The 22,751-nt window shown below is 43.5% G+C and overlaps 1 protein-coding gene across 2 annotated transcripts in view; it reads right to left on the bottom strand.

Annotated features, from left to right (window-relative positions):
• Positions 1 to 22,751, bottom strand: part of CALU (calumenin) — a 39,139-nt gene that overhangs the window by 4,315 nt on the left and 12,073 nt on the right. Inside the window, exons 2-6 of one of the 2 annotated variants that reach the window (XM_045029011.1) lie at positions 20,579 to 20,816; positions 12,965 to 13,158; positions 4,843 to 5,009; positions 1,373 to 1,433; positions 227 to 426 (exon numbers count right to left, since the gene is read on the bottom strand). In XM_045029011.1, the coding sequence (XP_044884946.1) occupies positions 227 to 426; positions 1,373 to 1,433; positions 4,843 to 5,009; positions 12,965 to 13,158; positions 20,579 to 20,799 (843 nt within the window). In that variant the 5' untranslated portion in view covers positions 20,800 to 20,816. Of the gene's footprint in view, positions 1 to 226; positions 427 to 1,372; positions 1,434 to 4,842; positions 5,010 to 12,700; positions 12,895 to 12,964; positions 13,159 to 20,578; positions 20,817 to 22,751 lie in introns of both variants that reach the window. The other variant, XM_045029012.1, reaches the window with a different exon arrangement.

Genomic DNA, 22,751 nt, shown 5'->3' with positions numbered 1-22,751 from the left:
CAAACTTTTTAAATGTCAGTGCTAGCTCCAGGAAAAAGGGCTGTTACGTTTACTGAGGTAAGCCCCAAAATCGCTACTGAAAGGGAGAGCATCAGTGGAGCTGCTCACAGTGACTCAGGCTTCTTGCCAAAACTACAAAGTGATCCTCAGAGACAATTCTGAAGTGGCTTTCGAAGCCTCCATCCTGCACGGGACGAGACAGTGAAGAGGACCACGCGCCTCTCACCTTGTTCTGATCAGACTCGTAGACAAGGTGCCGCGCTTCTGCCTCAGCATGGTCGTAGTCCGAGGGGAGGATCCAATCTTTTGTCTCCTCTTTGTCCATCTTCCCATCTCGATTCTTGTCTCTAAACTCCACAAACTGCTCCCGCTCGGTCTTCACCCACTCTGGCTCATCAGCATCGCCATCATGACTGTACATATCCCCTGAACGAGAACACAAGACAGCTGCTGATGCAAGAACACCTGTTTGTTCCACTTGGGACTGCACAAGCAAATCATAAAGTAAGGTGGTTACACCTAAGTTAAGTACAGAAATTGCAGCAGTCACCCTCATCTTCAATACAGACACAGTCAGTGGAAACTGCAGATCCCCACATGCAGTACTACAGCCTTCTTAAAGCATTTACTGCAGGGTGCAGCCCTCTATTACACAGGACAGTGACCACAGGCCACACCACAGATCTGGGGGGCTGCAGATTTTCCACCCATAAGTTAATGTCCAAGTGGCCACCTAGCTTGGATCTCGTTACTTTAGCAAGATTAGCCCAGACATTTAGGTTTAAAAAGGTTACTTTAAATATGTTTAGAGAAATGTGCAGAGGGTCTATGTTGGCATATATTTTAGAGTCAGATGCATTTATCATCACACTTATTCAATGCCAAAGCTTTCCATTTAAAAAAAAAAAAAGCTAAAATGACAGCTGCTCTGCTACTTACTACTGCCAAGAGAAGCGGCAGCACTGTTTTGCAATTGGCAGGCCCCCGTCATATATCAGAGAGCAGCCTATGAATTTAGAGCAGATGTTCCCGTCTGCCTAGGGTTCTGGGATCATACTTGCATTTTGTCCAGTTACATGTGTCATTTTGGTTATGCAGTTAATTTGAAATTACATAGCAAAGATTGACAAGGGAAAAAAAAAATCAAACTCAACTTCACAGTTAGGGAGCAAAGAAGGACCCATTAGAAAAACTCCAGAGAGTAGACAAGGAAGAAGAGATTAAAGAACACGGCTGCTGTGGCACAAAGACTAGTCACAAGAGGCTGCAATGTAATTTCTTTTGGGAGTACCTTTTTACAAAGCACTGATGGGAAGTGAACACATTATCATCAGACTCAAGGAGAAGAAATGGAGTTGAGCAAGTTGCTTACCTATGTATTCTTCCAAGTCAATGACACCATCTCTATTCTTGTCAATATCTTCCATTGTTTCCTATTTAAAAAAAGGACTAGGTTAGCCTCAAAGTTCATGGACAAAACAGGTCTTTTTATGGCTCTCTACCACTTAAGAGGGGAAAACATGAGACAGCAAATGTATTTACTAGTTAATTGAGTTATCGCTGTATTATTAGACTCAAAGAGTTCAATCACTATATCTAGTTAGCTTAACAAGCAGAACATTAAGGGGTGACTTGCTCACAGTCTGTACATACCTACATGGGGAACAAATATTCAATAAAGAGTTCTTTAATCAGCAGACAAAAGTATAACACGATCCCATGGCTGGAAGTTGAAGCTACACAAATTCAGACTGGAAATAAGGTGTATATTTGTAATGGTGTAATCAACAATTGGAACAATTGACCAAGGGCCATGGTGGATTCTCCATCACTGACTATTTTAAAATCAGGGTTGGATGTTTTCTAAAAGATATGATCTAGGAATTATTTTTGGACAGTTCTGTGGCCTTGTAATACATGGGGTCAGTCTAGATGATCACAATGGTCCCTTCTGGTCTTGGAATCTGTGAATCTGATGTCTCCCCATATCTACTTTGATGGAGGTGAGTACCATGCCTGGGTCACCACTCTAAGAGTAAGGATCTGCAGAGGCCATCTCACAGAGTTTCACAAGACCTCAACCTCTTTCTATTTATATTATTAAGGAAGCGTCAGTTGTGACTTCATACTGTAAAGGCTATAACCAGGCTTCCATTAGAAGCCGCCTTTTAAATCTCCCTCTAGCTTTTGAAAGGAAAAGTGGTAGCTTCAAAATCTGTGAGATAATTTATTCCAGTTGAGAACTCAAGTTTTTGCTTTTACTGTAAGTAAATAGATTTTAAGATTTAAGAATTTAAAAGAGGACATCTTTTTGAGATGTGTGTATGTATTCAAGTTTTTTGCACCCTATTACTGAAAGAAATGCAGAATGGTTTTTTTTGTGTTGTTAATTACTGTAAAAACTGAAATGCTATGCTTTTTGGTAACTATGCCTATTGGTGGGGAGAGATAGCTCAGTGGTTTGAGCACTGGCCTGCTAAACCCAGGGTTGAGTGTTCAATCCTTGAGGGGGCCACTTAGGGATCTGGGGCAAAAATCAGTACTTGGTCCTGCTAGTGAAGGCAGGGGGCTGGACTCAATGACCTTTTGAGGTCCCTTCCAGTTCTAGGAGATGGGATATCTTCATTCATGACTTTTCAGATCTGAAGTTTTGTTACAGTGTATGACACTTAAGGGAACGAGAATCTAGCTGTACTCCCATAATAAAACTAAACCTTGACTAGTAACTGTAACAGAGGTATGGTTTGATTTTGGGTAAGATTTGCTTACTGTAGCAAGAGAAAGTGTTTTGCTGAGACAGATTATGTTCAGTTTAATGCCTTCTCATCTCTGTGCAGTCAAGCACATAAATACTACTTTTGGTGCCAAACATGAGTGCCAGAAAAAAAAAACCCTCCATGAATTATGCAGTATCAAATAGTGAACTAAACTGAATGCTATCTAAGGGTACGTCTACACTACCCGCCGGATCGGCGGGTAGCGATCGATCTATCGGGGATCGATTTATCGCATCTACACTACACGCGATAAATCAATCCCCGATTGCTCTCCCATCGACTGCTGAACTCCAGCAGTGCAAGAGGCAGCAGTCAATGGGGAAAACATGGCCGTCGATCCAGCGCCGTGAGGACACAAGGTAATTTTAATTCTATCTAAGATAAGTTGACTTCAGCTACGCTATTCTCGTAGCTAAAGTTGCGTATCTTAGATCGTTTCCCCCCCCCCACCCCAGTAAAGACCAGGCCTAAGTACAGTAACTCCTCACTTAAAGTCATCCCAGTTAACATTGTTTCGTTGTTACGTTGCTGATCAATTACAGAACATACTCATTTAAAGTTGCCCAATGCTCCCTTATAACGTTATTTGGCAGCTGCCTGCTTTGTCCACTGCTTGCAGAAAGAGCAGCTTGTTGGAGTTAGCTGGTGGGGGCTTGGAAGCAGGGTGGATTGGCAGCCCCCCCATCAGCTTCCCGCTCCCTTAAGTTCACTGTGCGGCAGCCGCCCAGCAGGCTATTAACTGCGGGGCAGTTCAGCTGTCCCTCCCCCCACTGCCATGTGCTGCTCCTGCCCTCTGCCTTGGAGCTGCTTCCACTCTGCAGTGCAGAGGGCAGGGGAAGAGGGATGCTAATGTCAGGGTGCCCCCTCCCCCTGTACCCTATCTTCACAGAACAGCAGGGGGACATGAGAGGAGCTTGTTGGCAGCAGCTGCTGTCTCAACTTACTGAGCTACTTAAAAAAGGAATGTACTTAGAGTGGGGTCAGCGTACTTAAAGGAGCAATGCGTCTCTCTCTCTCGGTGTGTCTCTGTCTCTCTCTGCCACGCTGTCTCCCCTCCCTCCATTCGTGCTACCTTGTAGAGTGGGAGGCTACATTAACAATGTGTTAACCCTTGAGGGCTCAGCCAAGTGCTAGTTCATCATTTAGCAGTGAGGCATTCCCTGGGAAATATTCCAACCTCTCACTCCACCACCTCAACCGAGCTTCACAATCATCATTGCCATGTACAGTATTCAATTGTTTGTTTAAAACGTATAGCGCACGTGTGTGTGTGTGTGTGTGTATCTATAAATAAATAAATAAAAAAGTCTTTTGCATGGCGAAAAAAAAATTCCCTAGAACCTAACCCCCCCATTTACATTAATTTTTATGGGGAAACTGGAAGTAGCATTTTTCAGGAACATAACTACAACGTTAGGCGAGGAGTTACTGTACATACTTTATTTCTAGAAGGATTAGCTGACACACCTGTACTTCAGAAAACAGCAATTGCTAAATGGAAAACTCTCCAAAAGCAGCTACCAAATGCAGCTACATATGGAAGGTCTGCCCTGGTGCACAGCAGAAGAGGACAGACTGACAAAGGAGTTTCAATGTGCTCTGGAAGTGGAACATAATTCTGCCCCCTTCAGCAACTAGCCAAGTGAAAAGGAGCCACTCAGCATGTGACTAGAAGCATCTTTTCTTCTCTTAGTTCCTGCAAAGCCCAACAATGTTTTGCCCTGATGTCCCATCAGGGCATTCATCAGGTTTGCAACACTATCCATCACAGAACTGGTTGCTGCCTGGAACTGCTGCTTATGGGGAGGAGGGTTCAGGCAAGATTTTTTTCAAACATTTGGAATAGTGCATAAAAACTTCAAAACTTTAGGATAAAAAAGTGAAACCTTACAAAAAGCTGTGCCCACCAGTAAGGAAACCTTACACATGACTCCCCCTCACCCAACAGGCCAACTACGTGCTCCTGTGAGATCACTGGTAACTGGGAGGTGCCAGACTCTTACTAGCCTGAATAGCAAGTATAAAAAACTCTATCATCTCAACCTGCTTTCTAAATGGCACCCACCTGTACTACTATATCTTTCATGTAATCATATTCTTCTGGATGCAGAAAGGCAGTGAATTCTTCCTTGGTAGCAATCAAGTCTCCATCCTTGTCAGCCATTTTGAACCTTCGTTCATCCCTCATCATCATCTGTTTGTAGTTGAACCCATCATCAGGGTCTGGGTCATCTGGGCAGAAACAGACACGTTATACCCATTTTAGACTCCAAAGCTCATCCACAAAACAACTGCACCAATATTGCATGTCAAATTTTCCTTTTGCTGTTGACTAGGGACACATCACAATGTGTGTGTCAGAAGAGCCCAAACTTTGCACATCCAAGGGTCACAGTGAAAACTCCTTAGGACTCCAGAGACTGCACCTATTTTGCATGAAGTGGAAAAGGTCTCCACTGGTTCTACATTTTAACAGAGGGGCATCTTGAAGAGAGAAGTGTCAACATGAAATGCTCCCAAGCTTATCTCAGCTAAGGGCACTTTAAGATAAACATTTATTCTGACAGCTGTAATCTCATTGGGCTGCATGGTCTCTGTGTTTAAGATACAAGAGACTGTGGGCTAGATTTTGGCTACTCCTGGAACAGAATATGTAATGGGATAATGCTCTCCTGCTGAGGTGCAACAGGCATTTTCAAAGCAAGAGCAACACTGCTGACTGTCCAAATCTAGATACTTATATGCTCCCCAAAAGTATCTGAGAGCCTGTTAGGGTGATTAAATTTAAGCAGATTTCAGTAATTTCAAATAAAAATTATATATTTATTTATAGGACCCATGTTTGTAGCAAGGTATTTTTAATTAACAGTGAATACTTGAGGACAAAGTACATTTAACAACTAAAATAGTAACAACATACAGGTGCCCCTTTATCAACAGAGTAATAATCATATCCTGGGCTACCAAAAGCCCAGTTTAGAGTTTATTTAGTCCAGAATGTGGTTACCATCTTGTGAATATGAAACACTAAATTAAATAGTGACACTTTAAAATTCCGATATTAGGCAAATATTAAAAATAAAACAGTAAAAAGATTTTTGATCTGGTGAATGCACGTTCAGTTGTGACAGCTTGGGGGCTATACTATTATTGTCCATTTATCTGCTAAAGCAAAACCACTCTCTCTCTGTGGGTAAGTTAGCACCCAAGCTATACAGTGGGCTGGTTCACACTCCATTTGCTACAACTGCTGCCAATGGCACCTTGAATTCAAGTTGTGAGGTGACCGGTCTCACGTTCACTTTTACATGGAGCAGAAGTATAAGGAATAAATCCCTTTTACGTGTAATTTAAAAGACAAGGATAACGGCTTAGAGAAACACATATGTAACAACCATGTGAATTAATTAAGGGTAAATTAAAGGAAGCAAATAACTTGCTAACTTTTTTTCCCCGTGTCCTCATGTCAGGCTAGACTAAACTAAGTGCTTTAGTAAAATACCTGCACATGTGGCAGAAAAATTCCTATGCTTGTTTACAAAAGATTAAGACTCTCCAAAAAACTGGCGTTAAAGAGCTATGAACCAAGCCAAGACTTAGCCCTGGTCTACACTACAAGTTTAGGTCGAATTTAGCAGTGTTAGATCGATTTAACCCTGTACCCGTCCACACGACGAAGCCATTTTTGTCAAATTAAAGGGGTCTTAAAATCGATTTCTGTACTCCTCCCCGACGAGGGGATTAGTGCTGAAATTGACATCGCTGGGTCGAATTTGAGGGTAGTGTCGACACGATTCGATGGTATTGGCCTCCCGGAGCTATCCTAGAGTGCTCCATTGTGATTGCTCTGGACAGCACTCTCAACTCAGATGCACTGGCCAGGTAGACAGGAAAACTTTTGAATTTTATTTCCTGTTTGGCCAGTGTGGCAAGCTGACCATCAGCAGAGGTGACCATGGAGTCCCGAATCGCAAAAGAGCTCCAGCATGGACCGAACAGGTGGTACTGGATCTGATCGCTGTATGGGGAGACAAATCCAAAAGACGTCCCAAAAGACGAAATGCCAAAATATTTGAAAAAAATCTCCAAGGGCATGAAGGACAGAGGCTATAACAGAGACCTACAGCAGTGTCACGTGAAACTTAAGGAGCTCAGGCAAGCCTACCAAAAAACCAAAGACCCCCCAGACATGCTGCTTCTATCATGAGCTGCATGCAATTCTAGGGGGTTCCCCTACAATGACCCCACCCCATGTACATGGACTCCTGCAGGGGAGTCTCACGCAACAGGGATGAGGATTTTGGGGATGAGGAGGAGGTTGAAGATTGCGCACAGCAGGCAAGCGGAGAAACCGTTCTCCCCAACAGCCAGGAACTCTTTATCCCTCTGGAGACATTACCCTCCCAACCTGGGCTCCCGGACCTTGAAGGCGGAGACGGCACCTCTGGTGAGTGTACCTTTGTAAATATAATACATGGTTTAAAAGCAAGCGTGTTTAATGATTAATTTGCCCTGAAGATTTGTCGCGGCCAGTAAAGCTACTGGAATGCAGTCAAGCAACATCCGTTCTTTATCCGTTTGTGTTATCCTCAGAGAGTGATATAATTCATGGTCACCTGGTTGAAATAGGGAAATTTTATTAAAGGGACATTCAGAGGTGGCCGTTCCTGCTGGGCTGTGTGCCTGTGGCCGAAAAGAAACCATCCCTGCTGTTAGCCACGCGGTGGGGGGAGGGGTGAAGCAATCATCCCAGAGAATTGGGTGTGAGGGAGGGGTTTAGTTGGGTTTGTGCTGCACGTTAACCCGAAAACCGCAGCCCCTCCTTTTAAACGGCCAACCCATTTTAAATGGTCAACACAACTCTCCCTTTTTTCCCCCTCCCGCAGCTGCAAATGTTTCAACGCTCCCCCATCATCTCCGTCCCAGAGGCTAGTGCAGATAAGAAGGCGAAAAAAATGCACTCACGATGACATGTTCTCTGAGCTCTTGCAATCCTCCCACAGAATGAGCCAAGCACAATGTGTGGAGGCAGACAATGTCAGAGTCCAGGAAAACACAAAACGAAGGCAAGGACAGGAGGGACGCGTGAGAGGATAGATGGCTGGAGCAAGAGGAGCGGTGGTGGAAGCGTGATGAGAGGAGGCAGGATGCAATGCTGAGGCTACTGGAGGATCAAACTGATATGCTCTGGCATATGTTTGAGGTGCAGGAAAGGCAGCAGGAGCACAGACCGCCGCTGCAGCTCCTGTGTAACCAAATGCCCTCCTCCCCAAGTTCCATATCCTCCTCAACCTGATGCCCAAGAACGTGGGCGGGGGAGGGTCCCCCTCCAGGCACCAACCCACTCCGTCCCAGAGGACTGCCCAAGCAACAGAAGGCTGGCATTCAATACATTTTGAAGTATTCCCCCTATTCCTGTGACTAATTAATAAAGAATGCATGAATTTGAAATAACAATGACTTTATTGCCTCTGAAAATGGTGATTGAAGGGGGGAGGGGAGGGCGGTTGGCTTACAGGGAAGTAGAGTGAACCAGGGAGGCAGGTTTTCATCAAGGATAAACAACCAGAACTTTCACACGGTAGCCTGGCCAGTCATGAAACTGGTTTTCAAAGCTTCTCGGATGCGCAGTACGCCCTCCTGTTCTCTTCTAACTGCCCTGGTGTCAGGCTCCACGTAATCAGCAGCCAGGTAATTTGCCTCAACCTCCCACCCTGCCATAAATGTCTCCCCCTTACTCTCACAGATATTGTGGAGCACACAGCAAGCAGTAATAACGATGGGAATATTGGTTTCGCTGAGGTCTAACCGAGTCAGTAAACTGCGCCAGCACGTTTTTAAACATCCAAATGAACATTCTACCGCCATTCTGCACTTGCTCAGCCTAGAGTTGAACAGCTCCTGACTACTGTCCAGGCTGCCTGTGTACGGCTTCATGAGCTATGGCATTAAGGGGTACGCTGGGTCTCCAAGGATAACTTTAGGCATTTCAACATCCCAATTGTTATTTTCTGGTCTGAAAAGTAAGTCCCTTGCTGCAGCCGTTCAGACACACCACAGTTCCTGAAGATGCGAGTGTCACGTACCTTTCCCAGCCATCCCACGTTGATGTTGGTGAAACGTCCCTTGTGATCCACCAGTGCTTGCAGCACCGTTGAAAAGTACCCCTTGCGGTTTATGTACTGGCTGCCTTGGTGCTCCGGTGCCAAGATAGGGATATGGGTTCCATCTATCGCCCCACCACAGTTAGGGAATCCCATTGCAGCAAAGTCATCCACTATGACCTGCACGTTTCCCAGAGTCACTACCCTTGATAGTAGCAGCTCAGTGATTGCGTTGTCTACTTGGATCACAGCAGCCCCCACAGTAGATTTGCCCACTCCAAATTGATTCCCAACTGACCGGTAGCTGTCTGGCATTGCAAGCTTCCAGAGGGCTATCGCCACTCACTTGTGAACTGTGAGGGCTGCTCTCATCTTGGTATTCTGGCGCTTAAGGGCAGGGGAATGCAAGTCAAAGTTCCATGAAAGTGCCCTTACGCATGTGAAAGTTTTGCAGCCACTAGGAATCATCCCAGACCTGCAACACTATGCGGTCCCAACAGTCTGTGCTTGTTTCCCGGGCCCAGAATCAGCGTTCCACAGCATGAACCTGCCCCATTACCACCATGATGTCCAAACTGCCAGGGCCCATGCTTTGAGAGAAGTCTGTGTCCATGTCCTCATCACTCTCGTCACCATGCTGCCATCGCCTCCTCGCTTGCTTTTGCAGGTTCTGGTGCTGCATATACTGCAGGATAATGTGTGAGGTGTTTACAGTGCTCATAACTGCTGCGGTGATCTGAGCGGGCTCCATGTTTGCCATGGTATGATGTCTGCAGGACAGCAGAGTGGCAGCGGAAGCGTGACGATGGTTTGCAGCCCTACTGCACCATCTGCTGCCAGCAGCACCCAGGACATAACAGCAGCAGCTGAGCTGAGCGGGCTTCACGCTTGCCGTGCTATGGCATCTGCGTGGAAAAAAGATGCAAAACGATTGTCTGCCGTTCCTCTCACGGAGGGAGGGGCGACTGACGACATGTATCCAAAACCACCCATGACAATGTTTTTGCCTCATCAGGCAGTGGGATCTCAACCCAGAATTCCAATGGGTGGCAGAGACTGCGGGAACTGTGGGACAGCTACCCACAGTGCAACGCTCTGAAAGTCGATGCTAGCCCTATGGATGCACTCCACCGACTTAATGCTCTTAGTGGGGACATACAAAATCTACTGTATAAAATCGCTTCCTAAAAAATCAACTTCCATAAATTCGACCTTATTTCATAGTGTAGACATACCCTTAGTGATTTGCAGTTAATGGCTTCAACTGCACAGCTCGTTAGAACTTCGCAGAGCAAGGCCACAACGGAAATAGATGTAGAAAGCATTCAAGGTACTCACTAAAATTCAGGTCAATTAGTGGCACTGTTAACACTGTAGCAGCAGCAGCATCTAGGGTTGCTCTTTAGTACTTCATCTCGCCAGCTCAAGAGCACTTACATCTAACACCCCTGGCTCACCACAGCATGGAGTACTTGAGGGTATATATGGGAAAATTCAGAAACCTGTCCTTGGGGCCTAAAGAACCACAGATGGAAGAGAATGCAGATCCAGAGTATTTAAAAAAAAAAAATCACTGTTTATGAGCAACATACCAGCAAGGCCAGATGCCAGGTTCTGAAGCCTGCATATGAAGTTGGTGCCATTTAGAGCCAATATTAAACATACGCAAAGAATATAATGGCTTTGTTCTTTAAAGAGGACATCAGATCATAATCTAAGCAAATCTTCCACAGAGAGCTATGCCTGCTTATTGTATCGCGCACAGCTTGGGTCCACAGAAATTCCTCTTGCATTCTGGTGAGGTACACTAAAAGCATGGGGTACTCAGAGGCTTACACACACTATTCAAATACAGCAATGAAGTGACCAGCATGGTCTTGGAGCTTACTAACATGCGGTTCCATTCAGATCACAAAAATCTAATTTTAAAAATACTACATACAACAGCCAAAAGAGCTGCAGTAAAAGAGGATGGTGTCTCTGCTCCTGCAGTATGGAAGATGTATGTTCTCCATTAGGTAAAGGGATCTGTTAGCTTCCTGGCTGGGCATCAAACATTTGAGGGGCATTTCCAAATGTGTTCATGCCAGAGAAAGGGAAAACAGCTTTTCACAACAGACATGAAGATCTTTCACCAGAAATATATTATGGCAAAGTATTTACTTTTTAACAGAAGTGGAAAGCCAAGCCATTACACATACATGGCTTTGTCAGGGACAGATCAGCATTGTTGTTATGAAAGGAAGACCAGAGTAGTTTTAATATATTAACTATTTAGTAGAGAAATATATCTGTACTTATAAATTGTATATAACAAAGTGAGTAAAAGGTGGTGCAAGTGCATTCTGAATGTTTTATCAGCATTAGCCCAGGGGACTGGTGAGTCATATGCCCATCCCAAACTCCTGGGATTGAGATCTTTATGGCATACCACCAGCTCAGGGGCTCTACATATGCCATATATGTTACAAAAAACCCTTGAAATATTTTAGTATATTACTTTTTCTTCATTAGGACATTTTAAAAATATACCTGAAGAGACAGCTGTCCGATCCAACTGCATGGGTTCAGAGAAAGCCATAAAACCCTCAAGATTACCCAAGATAGTACTTTACATAGTACTTTTCTATACTTTACATTGTCTAATTGTGAAGATCAGATAGCTTGGGATGTCCCAGGGCTAGAAACAAGTGCTGTGGATCCCATCAGAAATCTGGTATTTTCCCTTTCTAGTTCATGGGATAAGACTTGTTTCTAGTTCTACAGGGTCACGGGATCTTTGTTCTTAACCAGTCATTGGTGCTGCACTGAACATTGCCGGGCTTGAGTTTTAACAGGTTATTTAAAGGGAGGACAGCCCCAGACCTCAGAGCTGTCAGCAGAGTGAAGTGATAGAAACAGTCCTGGAGGGACACGGATTAGCCAGAAGAGAGCAGACAAGATGCAGCATACGTTTTGAAAGCATGTAATAAATTTATTATGTAGATCCACAAATAGTCACACTGCTCTGCAAAATGTATTCCATCATACCACACCTGTACTCAATCAGGTTACAAGTCCCTTTGCTAGTCTTCGTTCTCCCCAACCCTTACACAAAATAGCTCCTCCCCCACCAGCTCCCCCCCCTCAAAGGTCTCCACAGCTACTGCCAGTCTCTGCTTCTTGGTAAACCAGATCTAGGCCCTATGTCATAGGGGCATGGCTAAAAAAAGGGCGGGCCCCCACTGGAAGTAGGGGTGGAGTGGAGAGGATAAGACACACATTTTATTTTTTCGTCCTAAGGTTAAGAAAAGACAGTTGATGTCGTTGTTCAAGAGCTTCAAATTCCAGAAGTGTAGCTGTTAAAAGCCAAGTGAACCACACTTTATACAAACAGAGACAACATACCGTACCTTGCTACAGCATGGCTGCGTGTCCACAGCCACATATAGATTTCTGCAGATGTTGCAGACCACCAGTGGTAACTATTGCTAGGGAAAAGCTTTAGAGCTCCAAGTGGGATATTACAAGCAATGGAGAGTTAAACTAAGTATTAAACAAAGGGTCTTCCCAGGAGCCTTGAATAAAACTGTCAAGATTACTGCTCAGATTGAATTTTAAATTAGATTTTTAAATTAAAATGAATCAATAAAGCAGAGTTACAAAGCCGTATCTTCATACAAACTTTAGCTTTTAAGATTTTTCTGCACGCTTGCCAATTTCACATGGACCTCTTACTAATATGAAGGAAAAGAGCTCTCCATGCTCTGTATTACACAACCCTTCTGCTTTATTGATTAGAGACTACGGTGTCCGCAGGTCTGACATCTTGCCCCTTACCCAGGTAAGTGCCATACGTCACGTTTCTGTACTCATCCCAGGAGATTAATCCATCTTGATTCATGTCAAACTCCTGCCACTGGCGTTCGACATTGTCATACACGTACTTCTTCTGGGCCTTCTTAATCCAGGCTTTCAGCTCCCCCTCCGTCACAAACCCATCCTTATCCGTGTCTATTTTATCTACAATCATTCTACAAGACAAAACAGCAAGTTTCAAGGTGCCAGCTCCACAAAGCCTTCACCCCAAGAATAAAGACCTACCTAAGATGTAGCCGTAGGTGGCATTTTTATACTCTTCCCAGGAAATGAGGCCGTCCTCATTGAGGTCGTGCCCCTTCCACTGGCGCTCTACATCCTCGTAAATCCAGCGTTTTTGTGCAAATTTAATCCAGTCTCTGAGCTCCTCCACAGTTACAAACCCGTCCTTGTCTTCATCTATTTTACTTACAATCTTTCTGTAGAAAATGCAGAGAAATGCAGGAAAAGTTAAGGGAAATAAGCGCATTTTAATTGGCGGCACACTGGACCTTTAGGCAGGATTGAACAAGTCAATTCCAAACTGTAACCCAGCAAGCTACCAAAAAACTGCTTTCCAGCTGGTGTCATTCTATACGCTTTTGCCAGTCACACAATTTTAGAAAGTGATTTACCAGATTGATGTAGCGAACACTTGATTCAAAATGGATGGTGCACAGTTCAGCCTCAGTGTGTCACATGCTACTGGAATACTGACTTGTTCATTCCTAAGATGTTCAGTTTTTGTATTCTTCATGAAGTGTATGTCTTCTACTACTGAAGCATCCGTCATTAGTCTAGAACAAACCTGGCTGCACATTTCAGCAAAATTATAATTTGCAAAGCTGTTAAGCAACGACTTGTGTTTATTTGAAACAAAATGAAAAGACTCCTCAGCTGAAGAAATACAAAAACCACTATACCCAGTCCTAGCTCATTTACATGCTCAAGCCAATCAATGTAATAAAGATCCTACAGCCACAGAATGATGAAAAACTACCACACAGAGGTCACTGATCAGAACATCTGAGTGTGATGTTCACCACTCTATAAAGGAAGAAATTAAAGATGTGTGGTTTATAAAACATGCTTTGAGACTGCAGACTTTTTTCAATGACAGCTGTGAAGAAAAGCCATTGAAGGAACGCAAATATACATTCACAAATGTGTGTATTTCCCCTAGATGGAATTTGAAGATTAATGTCTGTACAGCACTTTGCTATGTAAGTGCAAATACACCTCGACCCCGATATAACGTGACCCGATATAACACAAATTTGGATATAACGTGGTAAAGCAGCGCTCTGGGGGGGGCGGGGCTGCTTTATCACGTTATATCCAGCAGCAGGGCTTGGGTGGAGATTTAAAGGGCCCGGGGTGCCCCGCAGCAGCCGAAGCCCAGGGCTCTTTAAAGCACCGCTGGAGCCCTGCTGCCGCTACCCCAGGGCTCTTGCAGCGGGGCTCAGGTGGTGCTTTAAAGGGCCCGGGGCTCCGGGCTGCTGCGGGGAGCCCCGGGCCCTTTAAATCACCGTCGGAGCCCTGCCACCACTACCCTGATATAACACGGTTTCACCTATAATGCGGTAAGATTTTTTGGCTCCCAAGGACTGTGTTATATAGGGGGTAGAGGTGTACATTAATTACAATGTTATTAATGCAAAGAGAAGTTATGATAACAGAGCAAGAGTTAAATTTGGAGTGGTTCAATATGACCAGAATCCTTCTCCCCCCCCCCTCCAAGATAAGCTCTGACCTTCTGAGCAGTATCCATTCTTAATAGCATGTACATAGCTGATGAACCATTTGTTGTTAATATTATTCACCAGAATTATAAATCAAACAAAAATTTCCCCACCTTCCTGCCATTCTCCCAAGCAGTGACACCTAACTAGTTTTTAAACAAAGCCAAGATACAGCACATTCTTCTTGAGAAGAGAGCTTTGTTTTCAAAGCCTCCCTTGGAATCCATGCAGTTGTCTCTTTTGTTACTGCTTCACTTGCAACTGGTTGTACTAGAATTTAAGGTAGTGTTTTTAAAACTAAGTTATTTATTGCAGAACTTCTTGCATTTTAAAAACAGAAAAAGTCTGATGGCAGAAGCAGCACTGTTTAGAACAAAGTATGGGGCTTTTCTATTCCCAGGATTGCCCAAAAATCAGTGTTTTACTTTAATAAAGGACACCTGTTTAACAAAAATGTAACAAAGTATAGTTTAAGCTAGCCACTTTGAAGTAATGACATTTAAATTTCATATATTAAAAGTTACTATAATATTTGAGTGTAATAATACCTCCAGCAAGACATTGTATACTGTCTGTGGGAGGGGATGATACACATGATGACTGAACTCCATTATAACATTTCTATTCTGTCATGCAGACAGACTTGTGCAGACAGCATGTTACAGTCCTAAACGTTCTCAGCCATTTCATTTATAAACATCACATCAGCTCCACTCTCTACAGGTGTAATCAGTATCAGCGGTCTAGAAAGTATATAGATAACAGGCTCATAAACACCGACATAGCTGTGAAGAAGTATGAGACACTTAAACTCAAGTTGCAGTGGGGGAGGCTTAGGTTGGATATTAGGAAAAACTTTTTCACTAGGAGGGTGGTGAAGCACTGGAATGGGTTACCTAGGGAGGTGGTGGAATCTCCTTCCTTAGAGGTTTTTAAGGTCAGGCTTGACAAAGCCCTGGCTGGGATGATTTAGTTGGGGATTGGTCCTGCTTTGAGCAGGGGGTTGGACTAGATACCTCCTGAGGTCCCTTCCAACCCTGATATTCTATGATTCTGTGATAACACTTTCCAATGATAATGAACATGTTGCAAGTGACTGACTTCCCCTCCCCAAAGAAGCATAATTGGATAAATATACTAGTGTTTTATGAACAATATGTGGATTCAGTGTCAATACAAAACATACTAGTAGATTTGCTGAGTCGCTGGTCTAAAACTAGCAATGCTGCATCCATTGTTTAACCTCATAAGTCATACAACACTCAGCACATCATCTACCATATTCCTTCTGAAAATTATGAACTTTAGTCGTCATAACCTTTTGGCTAGAGGGAATATTAAGGGCCTCATTCAGCTCCCAGTGGGAGACTTTCCACCTACTTTAATGGAAGTAAAACTAACTTACCAGAATATCTTTGTACCAGTGACTCATTTTTGTAGATGAAGCTGTCGAACAGCTTTCAGTGCAATATATCCAAGAAGTGGTGGGACTCTGCTCTAAACTTTGGAGCGTCTAACTATCAGGTTTGTGCCATTTGGTTGGTTCCTAGAATTCCAGCAATATTGGTCCAGCCTAGAATCATTTTTAATCCTCCTATCAGAGGCACTCAGCCTTAAGGAATCTAAGAATAAAGTCACTGAATGGAGTTGCAGAGAGCTGTAAAATAGCAGCTGCATAATGCCCTGATGTTCTACTTGCCTAAGGATGTTGAATCACCATTTAGGGCTAGTGGTTTGCGATATGATATGCCAAGTCACAGTATTGTCAGGACAAAAGGTAAAAAGCATGGTTTTACAGAAAAAGCCACACATCTGATACAATATTTTAATCAAAATCTTACTTTTTCAATAATAGTTTACAACCATTTTACTAATAGTTTTAGTTCATCCACACTGGAGTCCATGACAAGTCAGCAGCCCTAGTTTACAAGAATTTGTGCTCTGAGCCTCCCCAGTAGAATAAGTTTTAACTTGGCCAGCTATTAAGGCTTTGGGTAAAGTTGGTTCCATTATTTGATACCACATCCAGCCACCTATGGGCAAGACTCCCAAATCAGAAGTCATGGATATTTTAAAAACGTGAGTCATGGAACTCTTCATAGCCATAAGAAAAATGCAGCTTCATCACATATTGATGCACAATGCAATGCATCACAGCACAATTAAGACATGATGCTTCAGTTACATCTCTACCTCGATATAATGCTGTCCTCGGGAGCCAAAAAATCTTACTGTGTTATAGGTGAAACTGCGTTATATCGAACTTGCTTTGATCCACCGGAGTGCGCAGCCCCCCCCCCGGAGTGCTGCTTTACCGCATTATATCCGAATTCGTGTTATATCAGGTCGCGTTATATCAGGGCAGAGGTGTATTTTGTGATTCCTTACAACTCTGATACATCCCTTTCTTTCCCACCTCTAATGCCCGGCCTGCTGGGAAGGACAGACCTCACCAGGATCCCATTTCCTCAGCACTCCCCTCATTGCCTCATGTCTGGCAGCTTAGGGAATGCTCCCTGAGTCAACACTCCATTCACTTTCAGCTCAGGCAGAGCACAAGGACCTGTTCCAAATACATCCGAGGAGTCCATAAGAACAGCATGTTAGACTGCATGTGGCTCTAATCACAGGTTGAACTCCAGTTCAGTTGACAATGTGAAGATCACCAGAAAGACAGTGACTTCAGGGAACAGACAAAAGCAGTGCTGTAAAAGCTCTGGAGCAAGAACCTTCTCAACTCCGAAGGCTGTGCTCTTTCAAAAGCAGACACACAAACATGCCAGCCACAAGAATCAGCGTGAGTAGTGTGTTACGACTGACCAAGCACAATACCAGTTCAGATTAAAAAAGAGTAATGAAAGCGCCTTTCACATGTAAAACAAAGAAAAATGGCATATCAGAGGGAGGGGTGGGTTCGAATACCCATTCTGACATTTTAAAGGAGCAAAATTTTACCCTAGTCCCCACTCTTCCCATTGCCAGCTTTTTCTAGCCAATAACTTAGCAGAACTGTGAAATTAAAATGCAAAGCAATGATGAAACCTAAAGGTTAGAAAAGCAAAGCAACCTGAAAAGAGGATCTCTTGCATATCTCTACATTCTGTAACCAGTTTTCTGAGCTGCACATTTCTCTTGCACATGCTCATGCACTAGAAGAGAACCTCTTGATCTTTCCCACTAGAACACTTTCTTCACAAAAGCAATAAAAACAAGCTTGTTTAATTTTACAACTGACAGCCCAAGAAAAGCTTGTTACACAAGCATGAAGAGCAACTTGCATTCTGAAAAAAATCATTCATTCATTGCCTCAGCAGCACTGGGAGCCAAGCACTTTGGAAGTTATGAAAAAAATGTTGGTTGGCACAGTGAACACCCAGGTGTGATTTCCACAGCAGTCTTTTGCTCCTTGAGCTGAGTGTGCCACAGAGAGGAAACATTAATTCCAGGCAGCAGGCAATCATTTTCCCATGTCAAGCAAAGGCAACCCCTTATTCCTCCTTCAATAACCTTCTAATCTAGTCTTCCTCAGCCTGAAAGAGTATGATTGTAACAAGCACTTGAGGTTGTGGGTGTATATTAAAGTTAGGAAAAACTTACTCCATGGACATAACGGTCCATTTTTAAGAAAACACACCTTCACCTGAAGCATATGATATTAGTGTCAGGGACAGAAAACTAGACTAAAATGGATCATTGAATGCAGTGTAATTGTAGCTGTGTCAGTCCCAGGAAATTAGAAAGAAGTTGGTCCAACAACAGATATTACTTCACCCACCTTGTCTCTCTAAATGGACCATTGGCTGATACAATATGACAATGCCTATGTTCCTACCATCAGGATTCCTCTAGGAACTTGGAGGAACTGAGACAGAAGAAAAATACAGTGAAGGTGACGTAATGTGCAATAACGTCATACAAGGAAACTTTCAAAAAGGGTGCTACATATTAGTTTTTCCAGACAAAAATCGCACTAGTCCGGAGAACTGAAACAAGTATTTCACGTAGACACTCAGTTTATTCTTGAAATTCAGGCTTTTATAAAAAGGAAGTCTTTGCAAAGTCTTACAGAAAAGATTTTTTTTTTTAAGTGCCAATCACTAGTTTAATTTGGACTTAAATTTTTCTCCAGTCAGTCCCTGCAACATGAACATTCCATCTTTGTGCAAAGCATAGGGCACATATTGTCACCTCAGTAGTATCTCCAAAACCAGTTGTCCTGCATTTGCTTTTGTTTGTGCCACTTAGAAGCACTTTGGGGCAGGAGCCCTGTCTTGTCTGTTTACAGAGCACCTTCTTACATTTATGATGCAAGAATTGTGCATGAGAATTAAAAAGTGAAATTGATTGGCCTAATTTAATTGCCACACTGAGGGAAAAAACACGAAGTGAAAACTAAATTGCAAAAAACAGTTTATGTTGTAATAATTTTAGTGTTAATACCATAAAAAGACATAATACCAGATTTTTACAGTTTTTAACTTGATATAGTCCCTAAAATAAAGCTGAAAAATGTTCTATTCGAGTATCTGGCAAGTTGGGAAAGCTGTGTGTGGAGGTGTTGTAGGTGGGGCACTCACAAGAGCCACTTCAACAAGAGCTTTCAGTGCTGGGTAGGCTTATGCTTCAAAGTGTAAAGCCAAATATAAACCACAGTGGTGACAGGTGCAGCGATGTGGCACTTGGACAGAGGGGAATGCCCTGCTATGCTGAAGAGCAAAAGACTGCTGTGCCCCAGCTCTTACTGTATCCTTCTCAAGGTCAGACCCTGGCGTTATCAATGGGAGCCAATTAGAGTGAAAGTAGGAAGACAAAAGTTAATTAAAAAGCATGTTATTTTCATTAGCTTGTGCCAATGGGTGTGTTTTTTGTGCTGCAGTTGCCTCTTAGATGGGAATTAATACGGCTAGAGAGCCCAGCTGCTGCCAGGGGGTTTTAGTTCTTCCTTACGATAGGAGCCAAGCTTTGTTCAAATAACGACAGCTTGCCAGCACCCAGTCACCTTAAACTGTATGGAGTGGAGCAAACAAAGCTATTTATTTTGATTTAGACATTGTACCAATCTGTAGCTCACTAGGCTCTTGGATATTATAAGCCCAGCATTAGTGTTCCCTCCAATTCTTCCCCACACGTGTGCGGAATGAATTTTGTTATGTAAACCAATATGGAGATGATGCATGTGACACATCACCTCCATACTGGGGCACATAACAAAATTCATGTGGCGGGGTGGGCCCAAGGGGTTCAGAATGTGGGAGGGGGCTCAGGACCGGGGCACAGGGTTGGGGTATGGGCAGGTGACGACTCCGGCTGGGGGTGTGGGCTCTGGGGTAGGGCCAGGGATGAGGGCTGGGACAGAGGGTTGGAGTGGGAGGGGGGTGAGGGCTCTGGCTGGGGTGTGGGCTCTGGGGTAGGGCCAGGGATGAGGGGTTTGGGGTACAGGCTGCGCCGGGGAGAGAGGACTCCCCACAGTTCCCTCTCCCTGCAGCAGCACCTGAGGGGAAAAGGGGGAGGCATCTCTCCCTGCTGCAGCAGCTCTGGGGCTGGGGCCACAGGACAGATGCCTCTCCTCCAGCTGTAGCAAGTCTGGGTTGGGGGACCAGGGGAGGGGTGCCTCTCCCCACTGGCCATGGCAGGTCCGGGGCTGGGCTGGGTTGGGTTGGAAGCCGGGGAAGGGGCGCCCCTCCCGCAGCAAGTCCGGGGCTGGGCTGGGGAGAGGCATCTTAATAGGCTACTGCGTGGCCATGTAACTTAGAGGGAACTTAGCCCAGCATGCAATGTTATAACTGAATATGAGAGGCAAGACCATATTGCATGATGAGACCTCTAAAGAAACAGCTCCATATTAAAGATGAGAAGTGTTGCAGACAACCTATGACTTCACAAGGCTACATTTGACTTGCGAGTCACATGTGAACCACTACTGACTTCTGAACCCCATTTATATAGTTTTAAATTTAGAACATTTCTACCAGTCATCTGGTATAGAAGAAATATAAATATACATGAGTTTTAGGATTACACTTCAAAGAATGGGAAAACTATTTTGCAAAATTCCAGATGAGTAAAAGTGTGAAGTAGTTCTTCTGACATGAAGTAAAAAGCTAGTTAATTTCCTTACCCAAGTCTCTCCTTGCTCTCCTCTGGTGTCAGCTGGTCAAAGGTTTTGGCCTCATCTGCACCAAGGAAAGCATCATGGTCGTACTCAAAGTTCTGTGCATCATCATGGACTTTGTCACTGAGTTGCGGGTCATGGTGAACACGGTCCTTCTTGTCCGTGGGTTTGGTCAGGACACAGACCGCACAAAGGGATAGGTACACAAGAAACTGCTGAATGGTCATGATGATTCAAGATGAACCTTTGGGATATTAACAGATAAATCATTTAGGGGTTTGCTTAAAATATATGAGATATATACCTATCTCATAGAACTCAAAGGGACCCCGAAAGGTCATCGAGTCCAGCCCCCTGCCTTCACTAGCAGGACCAAGTACTGATTTTGCTCCAGATCCCTAGGTGGCCCCCTCAAGGATTGAACTCACAACCCTGGGTTTAGCAGGCCAATGCTCAAACCACTGAACTATCCCTCCCCCCTTGCTTCGCCCAAGATACTCATTCAGATTCAATATTCTGTGTTAATAATGAAGGATGGATGAATCCAGACACCTATAATTTCTGCCCAACTTTTCATTTTATTCTGCCTTACTCACTCACAGATTACAAGCAGCCACTGCATTTCAATAGGGCCCCCTCTGAGGCTATCAACACCCCGCAGATCTGCCTTCAGCAAGGCTCTTCCAAGACCTTTGTTGTCAAGTCCACAACTAGTGTCTTCCCTTCACATGGTTTAAAAAATACAATTGAATCTGTTTAAAGTTATGGGAGTTTGAAACTGGCATACTGAACATGCACAATTTTTTGCTGTGTTTCCAGGTGCACACAAGTGTGTTATGCATGCATGCACACACCACTAATTAAGTCTGCAGTCTTCAAAAATGGTTTGCTCATATCAATTGCCCATGTCTTTTAAATTAGAGCCAATTTTCTTATAAGCTTGTCTTATTTTGTAGCTCACAATTAGAGCTAAACAATTTGAGCCAAGTTTGAAGTCAGTTGAGTCAATAATTTTGAAGTTATTAATATTTAAAATTGACAAGTCTTGGTTAACTGTTATCTCATACAGGTTTGTTCTGTTTTGTTTAAGTTTTTATATTATGCCCATCAGCAGGATATACAATTGTCTTGCAGACATAAGGAATCCCACTGAAGTCAATGGGACTCCATATTAGTGGATCCCATTTAAGGATTGGGTCCTTCACCTACCAGACAAACAGACACTATTAAGCCTTTGGCAAATGGTTGCTTTAAGTATAGGTCCTACACTACAAGTGTTATAGTGACACAACTGCAGCACAGACGCTTGTTACAGCAACAGAAGAATTCTTTTCGGTCCCTGTAGTAAATCTACCCTTCCCAGAGGCAATTGCTAAGTTGATGGAAGAATTATTCCATTGACCTCTTGGTACTTACACCAGAGCTTAGGTTGACAGAACATCTCCTCTTGGGGGGTGTGAATTTTTCACATCCCTGAGGAACGTAGTTTGATTGATCTAAGTTTTAGATGTTGATGAGCCATAAGTCTACAAATGCATAGTGCACTAATGACAGAGAGGCAACTGTCACCTGGGTCCTGTCGGTCACAGAACTAGAATATTCTCCGTAACATTGTTTCCCCCTTAATAAATCCCGGGGGACCAGCAGCAAAAATCTATATTACTACCTTAACGTTGCAGTGTTAAGGACTAAATCAAAACACAATCAAATTATTCTAATCCTATGATTCACCATATTTAAAGTCTATTAAAAAGATGCTCCATTTCTTTCAAATGTGAGGAATTATATTAGCATCACCTCTATTGGAGGTGCAACAATATTGAACAAAAACAAAAACAAAACCCCAAAGATGTACAGCCCTCCAGACAAACACTTAATTCACCACTGTCAAACTCATTCTGTGCAGAGGGCTCAATTTCACTTTAAATCATTTTCTGTGGTTTTGGGAAAATTTTAAGACTACATAATTTTAAGACTCTTCTTGATCTACAACAGAATTCCTACTGACGTCAATGTAAAGTCTGCACAAAGATTAATGGTAGAATGTAGTCTTAATATAGAAAACAAACATTTTTTGTTCAGTAACTTCTTGTATTCAGCATCACTCAATGGGAAAACTCTCACTTCAACCTCCTTTCTCTACTTCTCTCCCACTTCCTGGGTCTTTATATTGCTTCTC

The sequence above is a fragment of the Mauremys mutica genome, chromosome 1 (genome assembly GCF_020497125.1).
Source record: "Mauremys mutica isolate MM-2020 ecotype Southern chromosome 1, ASM2049712v1, whole genome shotgun sequence".
Lineage (NCBI taxonomy): Eukaryota > Metazoa > Chordata > Testudines > Geoemydidae > Mauremys > Mauremys mutica.
This window is presented reverse-complemented; position numbering and strand designations above follow the sequence as displayed.